The 20,249-nt window shown below is 33.0% G+C and overlaps 2 protein-coding genes across 5 annotated transcripts in view; one reads left to right on the top strand and one right to left on the bottom strand.

Annotated features, from left to right (window-relative positions):
* Window positions 1-9,518, top strand: part of Tmprss15 (transmembrane serine protease 15) — a 120,536-nt gene extending 111,018 nt beyond the window's left edge. The window contains exons 23-25 of the mRNA XM_005324323.4: window positions 825-920; window positions 4,377-4,516; window positions 8,443-9,518. Coding sequence (XP_005324380.2) covers window positions 825-920; window positions 4,377-4,516; window positions 8,443-8,598 — 392 coding nt within the window. The 3' untranslated portion in view covers window positions 8,599-9,518. The remainder of the gene's footprint in view (window positions 1-824; window positions 921-4,376; window positions 4,517-8,442) is intronic.
* A 1,324-nt stretch (window positions 9,519-10,842) lies between these two features.
* The window catches only part of Chodl (chondrolectin), a 389,655-nt gene continuing 380,248 nt past the window's right edge, over window positions 10,843-20,249 (bottom strand). For 3 of the 4 annotated variants that reach the window (XM_040286958.2, XM_078044485.1, XM_005324320.5), the window contains 3 exons: window positions 17,714-17,800; window positions 15,772-15,874; window positions 10,843-12,265 (listed from right to left, as the gene is read on the bottom strand). In XM_040286958.2, the coding sequence (XP_040142892.1) occupies window positions 12,181-12,265; window positions 15,772-15,874; window positions 17,714-17,800 (275 nt within the window). In that variant the 3' untranslated portion in view covers window positions 10,843-12,180. Of the gene's footprint in view, window positions 12,266-13,528; window positions 13,608-15,771; window positions 15,875-17,713; window positions 17,801-20,249 lie in introns of all 4 variants that reach the window. The other variant, XM_013358188.4, reaches the window with a different exon arrangement.

The raw sequence follows: 20,249 nt of genomic DNA, 5'->3' as shown, positions 1-20,249 counted from the left end.
TTAAAAGACACTAAATAATATTACTAGACTAGCAAATGAAGAACTTCTTCCAAATGCACAGATGATATAACAAAAGTCACCTGAGAAGTGGAGTTTTATCTTGAAGGCCTCTGCTCAATTCCAATCTTTGCTCTGAAGTCTTCCAATGCCCAATTAAGAGAAAGTGCTCCCCTTTCTGTGTTCTCATGAAATTCCATCTGTACAGGCATCACAGCATTAACCAAAGGCAGATGGTTACTGTGGTTAGTTGCATGGTCATGTCCTTGAGGGTAATCACCACACCCTCTTCCTTTTTGTGTCTGACTTGGATCTTATAGGTACTAGGTGCTAAGTGAACACCAAGGAGTTAGATGCAGAAGAACTTTCAGAGTCAGTGACTAATATTAGTTCTTTCATAAGTGCCCTGTCAAACAATTATCTAAAAACTTTATAATGTTAACCCAAGTTTCTTGTAACTGATCCTGAAAATCAGCCTTACCTAGATTTCACAGATCTGGCTCTATATTCACTGAGTACTATCATTATTTAAAAAGCAGATAAAAATAATTTACTCCCTAAATACGACATTATTTGCCATATAAAGGAGTAATTATGAGACTATGTAGAGAATCCCACAAAGACTAACAGTAGCACCTAGTCCATTGTCACAGAAGTATTATTCTCAAATTCCTTTTTCTTCTATGATTGACATTTGAAAGTTTTTCAGGCAGGAAGAACTAAAATACAAGTGTTTGAAACTAAATGGTGAACATATTGATTTTTTAAAATTTGTTAGAAGAAAATGTGTATCTGTTTTTATTTTTTGTTTAATTTTTTTTTTTCAGATTACATACAACCCATTTGTTTACCAGAAGAAAATCAAGTTTTTCTTCCAGGAAGAAATTGTTCTATAGCTGGATGGGGAATGATTGAGAATGAAGGTAACTGAGCAGATTTTTTAAAACAGACATGCCCATTAATGACAAGAATGCAACTGTACTATCCTGTGAATATTTTCAACATTTTTAAAAACACTCATACTATGATATTTTATATTTCTTAAAAGCATTGTCAGGATTATATTAACATATTGTGTATTCATATAGTATTTTAAATTTTTATAGATTGTTTAGAGCATATTATAAAACTATAATGCTCTTGAGAAAGATCACAAATATTTCACAAAACTTAATATTTCATATTTTGTATAATAATCACTCTGGCAAATAGAGAAGATGCACCATTTAAATGAATATAATCCCAGATTATAGATAATTATTTTTGTAAAGTATATTGATAATGTCTTATCAAAAGCCATTTCTCTAATCAATAGAAGTATCTTCATTTATAATGTAAAGACCTCCTATTCAAATTCCTCAAAATGAGAATGAAATTTTTTCTAGCTTCAACACACTGACACTGCCTAGTGGCAAGAGAACTCAGAAACAGCATGAATCTTACATTAAGGACTATCTATTGAAATATGCCCATTATTATTTACTCACATGTTTTATAAATGCAAAACATATTAAATATATCCAAACAACATCACCAGTCATCAGAGAAATTCAAATCAAACCCAGGATGAGACATCACCTTACCCAGTAAGGATGGCAATTATAAGATGCATGATAAGAAGTACTGGTGAGGATGTGGAGAAAAAAGATCCCCTGAACACTGTTTGTGGAAAGATAAATTAGTACAGACATTATTGAAAAAAAAAAGATGGAGGATTGCCCCCAAATTAAAAATAAAACCACAATATAGTTCCAAAAATCTCACTCATGAGTATGTTAAAAAGACCTTTTGGTCTACATAGTAGCATGAAAACAGCCAACAATAATGTATTGCACACTCAAAAAACTAGAAGAAAGGATTTTGAAAGTTTTTACTGTAAAGTAGTGACAAATGAGAATATAGATAAGTTTAACCTGATTTCAACATTACCTTATGTACATTATTACATGGCACTCCATTAATATGTATGATTTTGATGTTTTCATGTATGAGTTAAAAAATAAAGCAGAATTTATAACTCAAAATATACATACAAACTTGAATTTTTAAAAAGTTTTCCAGTACTTTGTACTCTTTAAATATGACTATGAGGTTGATTGACAACATTATTCCTAACAGGAATATCCCATCAAAGACATACTTGAACATTTAATAATGGTAAATCAAAAGGAAAGACTCTTTAGTCGATAGAAGTGCCTCAGTGGTCACAAGAAATTATAGCTATAATTTTTAAAAGTATCAATTTATTTAATATAATTTAAAAAATCTTGTGGAGAGGTGCAGAATTAAAGTACTCATGTTGAAAATTTCCCTTCTCCTTAGAAAAAGCATGAAGTTCTGAGTCAGATGCTTGCTTACAGATACCAGTAAATGCTGTCCCCAGCAATCACATTATATTGTTGAAAATGCCTCATGTCCATAAAGTAAATCAAAGTTAAAAATTATGTATTCTTATATTTCCTTCATTTGAAAAATGGCATGATTTATTAAATAGTAAAAATGGTTTCTAAATGGATATTTTTCTTTCAGACTTCAAACTAAAATGCATTTTATGGCCACATATAGACTCTACAAAACCAAATTGTCCACTAGCAAAATTTAAGACTCTTTATTCCATAAGAAATATTTTTGTGCTGAGCAAACTAGGTTCACATTTATTTATTATAACTAAAATATATGCTTAATTGACATCAGGAAGTCTGTAAGAATGGTATGAAACAAGGAAAAAACATAGATCTGAGATCAACTTCATTTTGGAATAAACATCCAGGTCATGTTTAATATTTCCCAGATGATTTCAAATTTAATGAATTTTATGAACTTTGCCTTATGAGTCCCACCTAATTAATTTCACAAAATCCTAGGTTCCCATCTTGTGAGTATATTGCACTAATTAATTAGCCAAGAAAACCATGACCATATTGTCCATTAGGAAGAAAAGAGGCGATATTCTTTAAAATGATCAGTAAGCTTAAAATAATTTTACTGAAATGTTTATGGGGGGGTCACATATGTACTTAACTATCCTCATGGCACCTCATATGAAGAAATAAATATTAAATATAAGAACACCGTTCAAATTTTTCTTTATTAAATAATTTTATTCTCAACTCAAATTATTTTCTATTCATTGGCTAGGAGGAAAAAAATGCCTTTTGTTTTTATTGTAAAATTTAATCAACTGGCCCATTCCTTGATTTTCATAGGATAGATGACAGTGATGTGCTTAATTTGCTCCTCCATCTTTCCTTCACTTAAAATATCCTGTCAAACTGTAAAACTTATCCCATTCCATCATGTGCTGTTGGATATTGAGGCACTGGCTGCTAGTAGCCATTTTTGTGTGACTCCTCCCAATTCTATTTTCACTGTCATGTTGTTCTTTAAAGTCAGTTATGGTGGAAGGTTTATAGCAGCAAACTGGTACATTTTTATTTTTCCTGGAGAAATTCTTGCTACATATTTGCCAACAAACCATTGAGTCACACAAACTGCATTGCACCTAAGTCACACATGCACACGTATGCACTTGTCTGTTTCTTCAATCTTTTTAGTGCATGACTTAAACTTAGCTAGGAGTGAGTTCATGTTCATTTTTGCAACAACACTGTCAAATGTACTAACTTATCCCCAACGTTTTGCCTGTCTTAAAGAACCAAATAGAATTGCAAATTATTAGAAAGTGCTTATTGGGTACCTTTTCTAAGTCACTAACACCTGCTTGTTTCCATTCCTCTTTGGATTAGTATTTCAGTAAACAGAAACTCATACTCCCAGTGAATGAATCCTCTTATAAAAAGAATGGAAATGCACTCTGCTACAGTGTGTCTCCTTTCTATTCACCTGCATGTGGATGACAAGCTGATTGCCCCTAGACCAGGGCACAGTTCAACTGAGCTTTGTCCTCTGCTTGGTTTGCACCTGCTCACTCACAGAGCACCACAAAGAAGCTGAATGTCATTATACAGGAGGGAGCAACTCCTCAGGTGCCAAATGAAAAGCACTTCTGAATTTCCATGTTGTTGCTAATTTCCCTGAGTAGATCTCTTTGTGTTGGCAGGCTTTATTTCCATGAGCAATACTGTAACTGTTTTAAATTACTGAAAATGCCTAAAGCTCACCCTAGTCCAATCTACCCTTCCAAGTATCCCTTGGGAAAGGGGAAAAAAATGAACTACTGTTAACCCATTTGTCAAAATCCACACATGGGCTTTATTATATGCTCTAAAGTTCAAGGTTAGTAGTTAGTTCCATTATATATACGCACATTACACGATAATGAGAGCAAAATGCAGGAATAAATAAGACTGATGGTGCTTCATTCGGAGGTGCATGCTGATCACTTTTGACTGGCTGCCTGCATTATCCATTCCGAACAGGGCCTACTGCAAACATATTACAAGAAGCTGATGTTCCTCTTCTATCAAATGAGAAATGTCAGCAACAGATGCCAGCATATAACATTACTGAAAATATGATATGTGCAGGCTATGAAGAAGGAGGAATAGATACCTGCAAGGTAAATATGTAAAACTGTTCACCTTACACTTTCAGAAAATATTGCTACCTAATTATTTTATTCTTAACAAGAATTTGGGAGTAAAGAAACCATCAAGACCCCTTAACTTCACCTCTTCTTTTACAAAATTGTGACTTTTTGCCTGTTTGCATGCTACTACTCAGTAGCCCTGAGCATTAGAAACAAAACTAATGTTTAGGAACAAGGATTACAAACCATATGTCTTTAGGTATAATACTTGAATGTGCAAGGTGGCAAGATAAAAATGGGGAGTAGTGGACCTGGAATAAATCAGAGAATTTGTACCTTATCTAAAAGCATCTGTTTTCAAATTTTCAATCATTTTAAACCTGAGGCAAAATGCAAAACAAATAAATCAAGGCTGAGGGCAAATTTTAGTCTGTGGCTCTATAATATTCAATCCTGTTTTTAAAATATAGTCCAGGTGTTTGGTGACCAAAAATAACTTCTAGATGAAAAACCAAAACAAACATGAGTCGCCTGGTAAAAGCCAGTTATAGCTAATCAAGTGGAAAATGAACAAAGAAATTAATAACCTAGGATAATTTTGGCTCTAGAAGTATTACACTAGAGTATTTCTTTTATCTTTTACATTACATTTTAGAGATGTCATAACATGTACTCAATGCAGTGGGAATGCCATTATTGCAATTAATTTGAAGTGTTGATTTTGACCCATATGACCATCAGAAGAAATCTCTTACCTACCTACTACCTCAGTGAAACATCTTACCACCTAGAAATAATGTAGACATTGTTTAGCTTCATGAAATCCACATACAGTTAAGAAATAAGAAGTTCTACTAAATTCTAAAAGCATAATCAATTTATAGGTGTAACAATAGGTTAGTTATTACATTTATGATTCTTGTGATAATTTCTTTCTCTACTCACAAATTTTTTAATTCTATGTTTGGACTTCCCTGTTGGACCCTGGCTTTACCACTTATTGGTGAGACTTTGAGCAAATCACTTGAGATTTATTGAGAAGTTTAAGTGATATCTCACTTATAAGGCACAAAGCAAGCACTCAAAGATATTAACAGCTTTTAGTTTTAGACTTAGTAAATACATTTTCTGGCAAGTTTTCTGTATCTAAAAATTAATAAAATATTAATGCATTAACATCTGCTGAATTAGATTAAACCTGAAAGCATTACTGACCAAATGAATTATTTATACATGTGGAAGTAGAAACCTGTATCATGGAAAGTGATTTCACTGTGTTAAAATATAACAACTTGATTCATTTATTAACACATATATATTATAATTTGACAAGACTGTACATATTTATGCAGATATATATATATATATATATATAATCACATAAATCAATGTCTCAAGTCATGTTAAACTTTCAACTAAGTTTTCCATTTATTCTGCTTTAATGAACACACAATTTTAAGTAAAATTGAATAGCTTTCTTGTATAAAAATTACCCCTGGATCTTATACTTTCCATTTAAAATGAAAGATGTACTAAAGGTAAGATATATTGTCACTTAAGGGGAGATTTATAGAATTATTGTGCAGGAGGGAAATCAGCTGTACGACCTCAATTATAGTTAATGGGGATTGTGTGGCAGACACCTCACTCACTAAGCAGAAAATACGATGGCTAATGCTATTGATGTTAAGATCACATTAAGCTGATAACTCATGCCAGATCTTAGAGATCTTATGTTTGGCTCTGATTTCAGAGTGTAAGTATGCTATTCATCAACAAGTAAGAAATCTCTCATATACAAGGAAATACCTTATGTAACAAAATGTTATCATAATTGAGTAATCATTACTTCAGATTGTCACATGATTTTCTTGGTTCAACTTTAATGCTCTGTTTTATAAGAGGATTAACTGATTGATTAATACGCTTTTTAAAATTGTCATTGATATATTGTTTGAATAACTTTGAAGCATAAGATTTTAACCTCAGAATTTGCCTCATGATGCATTCACAAGTTCTTAAACATCTGGATTACCAAAGGTTTGCATTTTGTCTGGATTTAAAAGTAAGAACAATAACTAGAGAATGACCTCTCTCTGTAAAACTAAGGGGATGGCATTCTTTTCACCATTCCATACTAGCAATTTTCAAACCCTTCCTCAATCCAGCAGATAGATCTGCATCACCTCAGAACTTTTTAGAAGTGCAGATCCTCTGGTCCTCATCATACACCTGGTAAATCAGAACCTCTGAGATTGGAGTCTGGCATTTTGAGCTCCACATTTATCACCTTTGGTGATTCTGATAGTTAAGTTTCAGAACCATCATTCAAAACAAAAATGGTTACCAGCCCTTATACTCAGAAAAGGTAGTGATTTTTAGGTTTATTAATAAATATAACATGTGAATGGAAAAATATATTTCAAGTTAATACTTTGTCTTCTTGATATGAATTCATATTTTTGAAGTAACATATTTCAGAGTGGAAGAAGAAAGTACCATCATTGAGCATATTAGATATTTAAGACAAGAAGGTCCATAACTAAACTGAAATGCTTAGTGAGATGATGGTACATGATGGATACAGACCTCAGGCTCCCAGCCAGATAGACCACACACCAGAAAGGCAGCAAGTCTGTTGCCTGGTCTTGAATAACTGCAACTGACCTAGTATGGGCTGGGTAAGCTAAAATCCTTGTTTGTATAATCAATGTCTGGGTCCCTCTTAAAATAAAAATTAAATTATTTTAGAAAACACGAAGAAAATCAAATAACTCTTCTTGAAAATATTCAAGCAATTGAAATGTACTTTTAATGACATAAACTATATGTGAAATTTAAATCTTGGATAAATATTGTTTCATAAATATTCCTGGAAAAAAATATATATGGTAAGGGCTTAGGATGCAGAAATAAAAATCATAGTCCCTACCTTCAAACAACTTGAATATATTTTTTACATCTAGAATATAGGTAACCTGTGATTGCCAATGTAATTTATGTTCCTGTGCACCCAAGATTAGAATAAAAGTGCTTTGCTAGACCCCATTTTTTCCTTTAAATAGAGGGATCAGAGATGATAAAGATTCAGACAAAAAGTCTCTCTGATTTTTTCTAACATAAATCTAAGAATGAAATATTCTTCTACACCAGTATATTTAAACAAAGTGTATAAGACTTTAAATTATTTCATAAAAAGGCAATAAATTAATCTAAAATGTTCACATAATTAACATAGGAGAAATACTTGTCACTTTTACATCATTAAATATGATACATGTTCCATTATCATTATCATTACTCAGGAATCATTGTGCACAAATAAAAGTTGTGTAATTTACTAGGATCAATTATAATTAGCATTTGTTCAAATTAAAACCTTTCTATATCAGTTGAAATCTCTGATGAAAACATGTTCTTATTAATAGAATTATATCAAAGATTTGCCTCTTTCATTTGAAATGTTGAGGTTTTCAAATTTGATTGTGTTTTTTCAGTGCCAAAAATTTAATCCCACTCAAGAGTACAAAGATCAACACCATGTATAAGTTATTGTTTAAATCACAATATGGAATCAGTTATATTTTTCTGGAGTCCTTCATAAGATGTTTTTTACAGCATCTATTTAAAAAAATCATCAACTTATATTTTGCTAGTAATTACATTCCTATTCATTATTGTGCTTTAGAGTATAACACCATAATTAAAGAAAGTTTTAGGGTATTGTTAAAATATTACAAATTATGTTTGAGTTGTCATAATTTGCTCTTTCTTCCTATTGAGGAGCAATGGGTTCTCATTTGTGGCCTAGAGTGATGGTAAGAACATCTACAGAGAGCTTGTAATAAATTATATTTATAAATATTTATTTTTGATTGATTTGCTTAACACAATCTCTTCTGTTTATATTCATTAACCACACACACCCACAACTTTTTATGTGACTCACTTTTTAGGGAGATTCAGGAGGACCATTAATGTGCGAAGAAAACAACAGGTGGCTCCTTGCTGGTGTGACATCATTTGGAGACAAGTGTGCCCTTCCTAACCACCCAGGGGTGTATGCCCGAGTTACAAGGTTCACAGAATGGATTCAGAGTTTCCTACATTAAGCCTTTGCGAAAACACGAAAGTGGGCAGTTTTTCTATCCCACTCTAAGAAACATACAAACTGAGAGTTTTGTGGGTAAAAAAGAAAAGTTACCACAAGCCTTATTTATTCTAGTATAGGCCACTTAAAGTGCTGGAATGAGAGGAAGGGACAAAATACAAAAATCTTAAAATTAATCTTTGTGACACAAAGTAACTTCTCAATTTTGATTTCATTCTGAACAGATTTTCTTTCACAGATATCATTCCTTGGTTTTTAATTATTATTTTTGTCATTGTCTGTTATTTACATTGATTTGATTTTAAAACACATGCCACACATTTTTAAAAGTTTGATAAAAATTTAAAAAAGAAGCGAAATAAATTGTATTACCCAAAGTATGTCATTGTTTGAAATAAACTACTCTAAATTGTCTGGATTCAGTTTAGCTTGTTATTTCCAGAATCTCAACATTTTTCTTGCTTTTCCACCCAATGAATTTCCATTTCAACTTGAGCATAAACTTAATATTTTCCCTGATCATATAAAATATTTATTTTAAGTTCATGTCACAGACCTAATTGTGACATGATTAGTTGCCTGTTTCCCTCATATAAAACTGAGCAGCAAATACACACAGGTCTCTATATCACCTTAGCATTAAAACAAAAAATAAATTAACAAATATGGTTAGTCTATACACATCATTTTTACCTGGATAAATCATACCGTCCACTTATTTTAAGCTAGTCTTTTTAAGTCTCAGAATATAAACAGGCATATTAAAGAAATAGAACGTTAGAAATGTTTTTTCTGTTCTTGGTTTACACTTGTGTATTATACTTGATATTTCTAGCATGTGAAAAACTTGTTAAGACACAGCTGAATTGCCCATTAGAAGGCCAAAAATGTGTAATAAATGAATTTTCTTTGCTTCTTTAATGTCTTGGATCATTTCCAGAGGAACTGCAAACTTCAATTTAGCTGACCCACACAGAATCTGTTGATTTGGGGTACACAAAATTTATACTTACTTAATGCAAAACACATATGTACACACATTCTTGCATACGCATATGATAGAAAAGAGAGTGATATTTAGAGAAGTTTAAAGAAGGGATTAGTCTGTATGGATTGGCCTTATGAAAGAGAGGAAATTTGAGTTATGCCCAGAAGGAATCATTGTTACAGATTCATTTAATAGGGTAGCAAGGCCACTGCAAAGGTGGTCCCTGAAATCTTGTAAGTTTGGGAAGAGTGGTCAGTAGCATGTATTCTGGTACCAAAAGCATCACATTGGTAACAGTCATACTAAGGAGAAAATGTCATATAAAAATGTGTAGCATGATGGAGGACTACAGATGCCCATAGAGAACTGTGTACTTTATTCTTAGGACAAAATTCAGGAGCCCCTGAACACACTCTTCAAGAACTTTTTTTAATTCTTGGTCAACAGGAATGATGAAGCAGCAGGCATAGGTTGTGTTGTTTGTGTTTAGTACTTGAACATTATTCCGAATTTCTTCTGTATTTTCCAGCACATATTAAAGCTATGCTCTGAAAACATGAACACAACAGATATACCATCTTCTCCTTTTCATTTTCGGAAGTCAGCTAAACTTTTAGAAAACTCTTAGGACAATCAGTATCATCTTCTAATAAGAGAGGAGTTTGCTTTTTCCACCTTTAGTCATTTATGGGTTTAGTCATTAATACCAGAAGAGTTATTCAGACCTGGATAAAGATAAAGGAGAAAGCAAAGCTGATCTCCATCATTTGCCTGCTTCTGCTGTGCAGCTGTTACAGTCCTGGGTGGCAAAACACAGGAGAAACCTAGTCTCCCTTTCATCAAGTCCTGAATAAGGGAAGAAGTGTGTGATGGTAGTTTGGATGGAACAGGGAGGTGCTAGCAGCTGGTCTCTAGTTCCTCCTATGGGGATGAGTAGCCATGGAAAGAAGAAATGTAAAATGAGGCCAGAACTAAGCTCAGCTTGCAGATGGACATTCTCTCAGTCTTAAAGCACCTGAAAAAGGGTCAGTAACTACTGTTTTCTATTCCACACCTCAATTTTGCCAATGAACCCCAGGAAATGCTTAATTACAGCATTTTATTATCCAACTGAAAAGAATTAACAAAGAAAAGTTTTTCTGTTAGCTCTATGCCCACAACTTTCATTCTTACCACACTTGAACAGTTTTCATCTTCATATAGTGATGCCACATATGGACTTTGTGTTCACATAAGAAATTTAGACAACACCAAGGATCATTCTTCAGAAACAAGGATTCTTTATTTGGTTAAAAGGAGCACAGGGACATCTGAAGACCAAATAGTTACAACTCTATCTTGAGAAGAACAAGTTATAAGCATCGAAGAAATTAGAAGACAGAAAGGAGCCACTGTTTACTAGCGCAAACAAACCCTCTTCAATGAATATTCAGACACTAATAACTTCCTACCCATGTGACACTCATTCACCTAATTTGTAGTACTTTTCCCATCCTGAAAACTTGATGTGCTGTGCTTAGCTCCATATTGATGGTGACCATTCACCTGGTCCCAACTCTAAGACCTCTTCATATACTTAGGCTAAATTCAGCCAGGGCAAATGCTGCAGCTATCTGCCTCCAGAGTCAATCCCAAACCCCAAACAACCACCTTTGTTTGGTGGGGAAGGGAAGGACCATATTGATTCCAGAACCCTCAGAGAGCTACTTGCAATTATATAGGCAACATGTGAAGACATATGATTTATACTGTGTATGTCGCTTCTTTTGTTCACAACTGACTGCATTACTGTTTATATAGCTATTAGTAAAGTTATTCTATTACAAAATCTGTTGAATTTTAAACTAAAAATTATTGTAAGGCACATGTCTTACACAATTGAAATAGACAATGCTTGCCTCTAGGTAAAGTGTTTCAGGAGATTTATACCACAGTTAATGAAACAGCTTCTTTCTGAAGATATTTCCTAAACATTGTCCAACCAAAAGCAGAAAAACCAAATGAAGATGATTAACTTCTAGAAAAGAATTTTTTACCCCCATGGTAGTATATTTGTGTGTGTGAGTATATGTGAATTTAGTTAACAACAGTGATAGACTTCTTTAATCAAAACAGCATGTATTGAAAAATGAAATGCCATAAAAATAAATATTAGAACAGTCCATTTTTATCAAACACTTATGCAAAGGTAAAATATTTTTGCACACTGTAAATTTCAATACAATTTACTTTACTCTAACTAGATTACAACCTATGAAAGGTGAAAGAAAATAAAAATAACTGCTTCCAACACACATACTCTTGATGTGTTGATAGCAATTTTATCTGCATGGTCCATTCCATTTACTTGAAGTTTGGGTGCATCCTTTAGCAAAATAAGCATGTCTCACTCCATTATTAGCACAGCATATTTTATAAATGAAATAATAAACATATAAAATTTGTTTGAATATTTGCCTCAAGGGGGAGCTTACAGTTCATCTTGCAGATCCTTTGAGATTTCAAGCCATTCCAAGCTAATGTTCTGATGCCATTCCTTATGCTGATCCAGAATTATAAAACAATTTTGTTTTCTGGAGGTAAGTCAAGATATTATTATACTTCCATGCCACTTTCCTTTCTGGTACTCTTTGAAATCCACAAAGTAGACTGATTAGGGCTAGTTTTTGTTCTTCCTTTACTGAAAAACATAAAAAGAAATAAGTTCAGCACCTAAAACTTCTTATCAAACTAATCAAGTCTTGGTCCAAATGGAGATCTCTCAGACACTTATTTATGAATGAGTCTTTCTTCTCTCACCAGCATATTTTTCCAGTCCTACAAAAAATACTGGATTATTCCAATGTGTAAAGGCAGCAAACAATTCTTATGATGACAAACACCAAAAGTGTCTTTCTCTGAAACTTCATAATTCAAGGTGATAGAAAAATGTCCATTTTCCCCCAGTAAACATGTGTGTGTTTGTGTTTGTTCTTGGTCATTAATTTTTTTCTTTTTTTATAATCTTGCTTTGTGAGTATACTTCCATGGTTGTATGTCACATTTAATATCAAATCATCAGAAAACTTGTTCTGGTACTAAGTGTAAGAGCCACCTAGGCCTTCCTCCCATCAGTTTTCCAGTTCTATACTTATGTCACTTGGTCCCTAAAAACTTAACTATGCCTCAGCCTCTGAAACCAATGAAGTTCATTGGCAGAGCCATGCTTTGGTAATTTGGGAAGATCTGAGTTTCTTAACCAGACCTGAGTTATAATTTACTCTTGTCAGAGCTAACACTCTAGCCCACATTTCCAAGCTGTGCTTGTGGTTTAACTTCTCTCTGTAATAGGTCTTTCCAGGGACCTACAGAAGTGTGTATTCATGTTTTCTTAAGTCCTCTACCAGATTACTTGTCAAGACCTGGACTCCTTTGGTCTAGTTTTCCGAGGTTAATCTCTCACCTGAATCACTGTTCTTAACCTGTCCTTGTTTACTGTGTTCTGCACTAATTTCTTCCCATGAGCATCAACTCTGAAACCTGCAGTATCTTCCCTAGCCCCCACTACCATGCCTCTCCCATCCCATCCTCACCATCCACAGACATTGCTGAACTCCATCAAAGAGAAGAACTATTTCTAACCACATCTTACTATTGTATTTTAAATATTATTTAATTCTCTTCAATTTAACTGTTTCATGACAAAAATATTATATTCAAATTTTATATTTTGTAGATTTTCCTCCAAATAAATAAAAACATAACTGTATTCTACAAAGTCATCTAACATAAATACAAAATGTCAGGCAAAGTTTATTAGAACCACATTTTTAAATGGTTAAAAAAACTGGCTAAGTTATTAATGTGACTTTTGTGTAAAATTAGTATTTAAGAATCACTGCTGGTTAAGGGAATGAGAGTTATTTTGAACATGACATGGAATGACAGAAACCACCATGTGTACCAGATTGGAATTTAAACTTTCTGCAAGGCATTCAGATGATAATGGAGTTGAGTCTTTGATGAAGTTTCTCCTTGCTTTCCTGGAAGAAAGGAAAAGGGGAGGATCTAAGAATGAATGAATGAAGTACTGGAGTTAATTCCGGCATCGGGAAATGCTGAGTTTTCATTTATTCTCTCATTTTGAGAATTTCAAACATGGTAAAGCCCACAGATCTCTGTGCTTCCTTATAAACCTACAAGATTTTGAATGAATAGAGTTGCCATAACAATACACTATTTGAGAGAAAAACAAAACAAATTTTTGAGAAAATGCAGTTACTTTACAGGTGAGAATCTCTAATTCATATTTTCTCAAGCTGATCTGCCACTCACTGGTCTTCCTTAACAGTTTGCCGGGTTAGAAGGGGACTTATATCCAATCCTTCTGCTTCACAGATTTTTCACAATGAGAAATCATCTTTCCATCTATTGTTTTAGGAATTAGAACAAGCAACTACATATGTACTATTGTCCTTATTCTGTACACAATATTGAAAAATAAACCTCCATTGTGTCCCACATATATATTAGAAAGCCAGGAAGACACAGGTATGATATTGATTTGTGAGGCTCTATTTGTCATTATTCAGAATGATTTTACATCTAGGGAATTACAGATTATATCCTTCTAAAAATGTATGTGAATTACATTAACCTACACTATTTTAGGGTCTTTGGTTACTTAGTGGAGTCTTTGGGGTTTATCTAAGGAATGATTTCATTAGATCTTTCTCTGTTTGAGGCATTCTTTAAGATCAGTATCATCTAAAATACTCCAACAAAGATGTTTAGGCTTTTCTAACAAAAATGCTTTTAGTTTGAAATCCAATATCTTTTGCTCTTTTCTTTTACTTATTTATATTTAATTTTTAAATCTGATTGACAAATTGACACAAGAAAAACTTCTCTAACAAAAGGGTATGGACAAATAGATATAAAAGGTGGAATATTCCTCAGAAATCTGTTTCTAAGGTTGATTTTGTTTCAAAGACCTGCAAAGAATGAGATATTTTTACCACTGTACTTTCTTTCCTATCCTTAGAATATCCCTTTGGAAAAAATCAGAATCCTATGACTTGAATTTGGAAAAAAGGTACTATAAGTACGTCTACAAAAATCAAGTTTTACATACAAATTGATGTCAGTATTGGAAGACTTAGCATTAATTCTTATATTTAATAATTAGTGGAGAGTATAGCATAGTGCATCTATTATTAAGTTTATAAGCATTCAAATTTTAGATCCCTTCTCTATGCTACTTGTGGGACCCAAGACAGATTAAGTTAACCACCTAAGGCACCATCTTTCCAATTGAAAACTAGAAACAGAGAACACCTACTTCATAAGGTTGTGAGGATTAAACTGTGCACTGTGTGACTTCTGTAATCAAGGTATATTATGTAAGATTGAATGTACTGGATTTGTATTGGCAGATATGAACATCAGAAGCCAAATTTAAAACATAACTAATACTACAGTAATATTTTTTAAAGATTTATGAATACTCGTATTATGGTTTTGATATGAGGTGTCATATCATGTGTGAGACAATGCAAGAAAGAATAGAGGTGAAATGATTGGATTATGAGTGTCTTTGGGTTTTTGTTGTTGTTGTTGTTTTTGGTCTTTGATACCAGGGATTGAATTTAGGGCACTCTACCACTGAGTCACATCTCCAGCCTTATTTTGTATTTTATTTAGAGACAAGAGTCTCACTAAGTTGCTTAGCACCTTTCTTTTGCTGAGGCTGGCTTTAAACTACAGATTCTCCTGTCTCAATCTCCCCAATCGCTGGGATTATAGGTGATTGCCACCATACCTGGCGGATTATGAGTGTTTTAACCTAATCAGTGCATTAATCCACTGACAGATTAACTGGGTGGTAAATGTAGGCAGGTAGGCCTGTGACTTGAAGAGGTAAGTCATAAGGCACATGCCTTTGTCCCTGAAGGGTGCAGCTCTCTCTTCTTCCTGACTGCCATACCTTTAACTGCTTCCCTTTGCCATGATTTTCTGCATCATCTTGGGCCCAGAGCTGTGGAGTGGGCCATCTATGTACTGAGACCTCTGAAACCCTAAGTCCCAAATAAACTCTTCTTACTCTACAGTGTTTCTGACAGGTCTTTTGGTCACAGTGATGAGGAAGCTGTCTAAAAAAGGCATTTAAAGTTTTTCAAGTTGTCTCTCCATAAATGAATTATTTACCTTTTATGTAGCATCTGGAAACAGCAGGTTCCAAAAGCAACCAATATCAGTAAAAGCAGTGGTATCGTTGGTATAATAACATAAATTAGATTAGGAATTATGCCTACAAAAGTAAAACAGACAGTGTACAAAGATAGTGAGGAAGGATTCTAATACCAATCACATAAGAATTTCCCCCAAAAAATCAAGGTCAAATAGAACTATTACCAATAAATAGATTCCAGACAAGTTTCATCCCAAACTATTATAAATCTAATGAAATAAAATATCCATATTTTAGTAAAAATTAGAAAACTAAATTTTACTCCACCAATTGTCATACTCCAATTCAATATCTGTACTTTTAAAACTTTTATTAAATCTGCAATTCAGACATGGACTAATTCTTATAATCTATTCGTAATCTTGGTTTCTTTATTTCATGAATCCTTCTCAGTCATTACTTAGAGAAACAAGCACTGATTATTAAGGAATAATTATTAAGATTGTTGTTGACTTACTGGATAATTATCCTAGCCAATAAACAGTGCCATGATATTATGCAAGTCTCTGGGATTAAGTCAAAATATGTAAATATTAACTAATGATACAATCATAACCCAGAGACATAAGACTCCACAGGCACAAAGACATGATCTTAATTAAACTCTAAAATGAATCATTTTAATCCTTTCCCATCACACTTGATAATGTTAGGTATTCTTAGTAAAATTTAAAACAAAAAATCTGCGGCACTCAAGTCTTACACAGCATGAAATGACTTTATTAGATATCTTTTCAATGTTGTACAAGATGAAATATTCCTAACATAATTATTTACTGATATCTTTAATTAGGTTTAGATATTCTGAGCAGTTTTTAGATCATACACCTGGAAACTGAAAAGTATTGTCTTAATATCACGCCTGTACAAGGAGTGGAAATTGAACAACCCATGAATTTAGCTTGTAAGCTCTCAGCTGTCATTATGACTCATCTAAATAACTGGTCAAAGTGGACCAGATAAAGAACAAGCTAGTCTTTTAACTGCATATCCCTTCCTTTCTTAACAGAAGAAATATTAGTGAGATTTAGTGAAAGGGTAATTTGGGGATATTTCATCTCCTCTTTTGAGCCTCCAATAGTGATAGAAAGCATTTTAACAATTAATGAAATATTTTATTTTTAAAATATCATTATCATATTTAATATATAATGATAAAGGTAAAGAGTAAATATTTCTTACTATTTTATGAATTTTTGAATCACTTGTAGAATGATTTTGAGACTTTGGGTCTTGGGCTCAATCTTTGCAAAGCAACTAATATAAAGAAATCTTCTATCCAACTGGCATAGGCTTATGCTAAAAAGAGCTCCTAATAGATATTGGAGCAGTTTCTGATTAACATGTAGTTTGCATTGGGTATTGCATTTCATTTTCTTAGTAGGCAATGGTATGCGAGAGACAGGCAGTGGAGAGCTCAAAGTACTTATCTCTTCCCAAAGTGGTATGTAGTGATGTCACTTTGGTAGTCTAAAACTAACCAGGTAACAATATTTACATTACAGAAATTGGAAAAGTCTAAAAATATGGCTTTTCATTTTACACCTCACTCAGACAATCTCCACTTACCAGCACATCATTGTTTGGAGGCATTGCATGAAATTTTCCCCTGTATTGGGGAAATTCTTTGTAGATCCAGGGTTTCACATGGATCACTTAGTTTAGTACCAGATATATTCCCTAGAAGTGTAAATCTTAAGAAACAAAAGCAGGTTCTTCTACTAAAAGAGTAGCATAGCATAATTTGTTGTAAATTAGTTCAAAATTAAATTCCCAACGTACCGTATTTAGTGTACCACTTCCCTAAGCAACAAGAACTATTTCACTGGGGTCAGAACAAACAGATGTTGGAAAGTGAAGTTCTGTACTCCACAGAGTCAATACATGTGAACCAATTACCTGCTTCAGTAACAACCACATTTTGATGGGTGTCTCCTGGTTGGTTTGTAAGATAAGGCTTTTCTACAGGTTCTGTTGGGTTAATCTCTGTAAATAATTAGTGCAGAAATCATAAGTAATAATTAAACAAGAGAAATGCAAACAGATAAAAATAATTTTTTATTAAAACAGTGAAAACATACTGACTTTGATTTCTGAATTGTTTACAACTAAGAATGTGTTCTGAATTTAAATTTTTTTTAAATTTTTATTTTTTTTAGTCATACATGACAGTATAATACATTTTGATATATAATACATACATGGAATGTACATACATCAATCATATTGTCTATTCTATTCTGCTGCCCTTCCTATCCTCCCTACTCCTCCCCTCCTCTCCCATTCTTTCTCTCTATCCAATCTAATGTGACACACTTTTTTTTCTTTTTCTTGTTTTACAACATCATATATGCATTCTCTATAACAATGAGGTTCTCCTTCCCTCTTCTGTGCAACTCCCCTTCTCCCTCTTTTTCCCTCCCACCTCTCTTCCCTATTTAGTGGTAGTCTTCTTCTCATGCTCTTCCTCCCTATCCCATTTTGAGTCACCCCCCTTATATCAGAGAAGACATTAGGCATTTGTTTTTTAGGGATTGGCTAACTTCACTTAGCGTAATCTGCTCTAATGCCTTCCATTTGCTTGCAAATGCCATGATTTTATTAGTTTTTAGTGCTGAGTAATATTCCATTGTGTATAAATGCCACATTTTTAATCCGTTCATCTATTGAAGGGCATCTAGGTTGGTTCCACATTCTAGATATTGTGAATTGTGCTGCTATAAACATTGATGTGGCTGTGGTTAACATAAAATGTTCTAACTATACAGTCAACACTTAAATTATGCTTGAATTAAAAGATCCCTTGATGAATTCCCTCTGAAACTGTACTTAGCAATTGAGGGCAGGTCTGTGTTGATGACACTCTGCTACAGGCAATAATGACAAAGCAGAAGCGAAGTTAGACAAAGAGAAGAAAGAACTTGCAAACACAAGAAGGAGACTTCAGATGCAATTCAAAGACAGGCAAATATGACCTATTTACTAACATCAATATAATATTTAGGTTTCTTCTTGTATAATAATCTGCAGATGACTATTTATGGATTGCGTTTTGAATCAGTGATTCAAGACTCAACAATGTTCTGAAGAACATTCCTGTCCTACACAAACAATGCCATTCTTAGACTTGCTTTCCAATAGTCTCTACTTCTTTATATTACAATAATAAATTCAAGGCTGAAGTTGTTTCTTTTCTGATTTTATGATATGAGATTTCTTCAATAACCAAAAATTTTAAATGTTGAAATTTCTTACCATGATTTGCTACATGTAGAGCACAACTTCCCCAATCAATAACAACTTTTTCACTGAGGTCAATGTGAAGAAGTGCTTGAAAGTGCAGTTTTGTACTTGATACAGTCAAGCACATGAACCAATTACCTATTTCTGTAACAACCACTTAATGTATTTTTCATCTAAGGAATTATTTTGTTTATTAATAATTTAGAGAAAGTAAATTTTATAATCAAGAAACCTATAAATTTGCTTTCATTTGTTCTAAAAATATAATTCTGTTTACTTTTGCCAGTTGATGTGAAAAAAAAATCATGTGCAATATCTTATATCATATTTAGAATACAGATATTTTAAAAGTGAAGTTTACTACTCTTTTATTGCCATAGAGTCTGTAGTCATTTAACACTTTAATAGCCTCCTTTAGGTTCCAGATTCAGTCCTAACCTATATTCTACAGATGTTAGTCATTCTATGACTTCAGGTAGTCAACTGGTATTTATTGAGCAAATTATAGACTATATGCAATAAATCAACATTGAACTAGTTACTTTTTAAAATAATTTCATCAAACTTTTATATTATTGCTGATTAAATATAATTTTAGGAACATAATTGCATACATTTTTTTAAAATAAGAGTGCATAAGACCATTTTAATATGTAAATTTTAGCTTCAGATCTAACCTAATGAAAATATCTTTGGATGATATTGGTAGACCCAAGGAACAGTTATGCAACTCACAGTCCACTAACAAAAAATGAAGAGAGGAGAGAAAGAAGCTTAAACGTGAATTATTCCATTTCTTCCTAGCAAGGTTAATATTTTTCACCACTTTTGATGTCACTGGTAATACTATTAGATGGTGTGCAGGAGCAGAGAGACAAGAGTTCATATCACTTAGTAATTCTAGTAAAGTTGGAAAATAAAGTTCAAAATAATCAGTATTATAATTTATATTTTTTAATTAGTTACAGTTCTACGTCCTTTAACTCCTCACCACTGAAAGTCAAGGAGTGATTATAAACCTGGGAAATTAATGAAACCAAATCCTCTACAAAGTAGGAAGTTAAGTTTGAGGAAACCTGACTACATAGAAAACAAAGAGTAAAATGTTAAAATTAAAATAAAGAATAAAAATTCTAAGCAGATTTATAAAAGCAACTCTAACCTTGTGCATATGATAAGAAACAGTAAGTAT

Source organism: Ictidomys tridecemlineatus, chromosome 3, assembly GCF_052094955.1.
Source record: "Ictidomys tridecemlineatus isolate mIctTri1 chromosome 3, mIctTri1.hap1, whole genome shotgun sequence".
Taxonomy (NCBI): Eukaryota; Metazoa; Chordata; class Mammalia; order Rodentia; family Sciuridae; genus Ictidomys; species Ictidomys tridecemlineatus.
The sequence above is the reverse complement of the archived record's forward strand: the minus strand, read 5'-3'. Positions and strand labels throughout refer to the sequence as shown.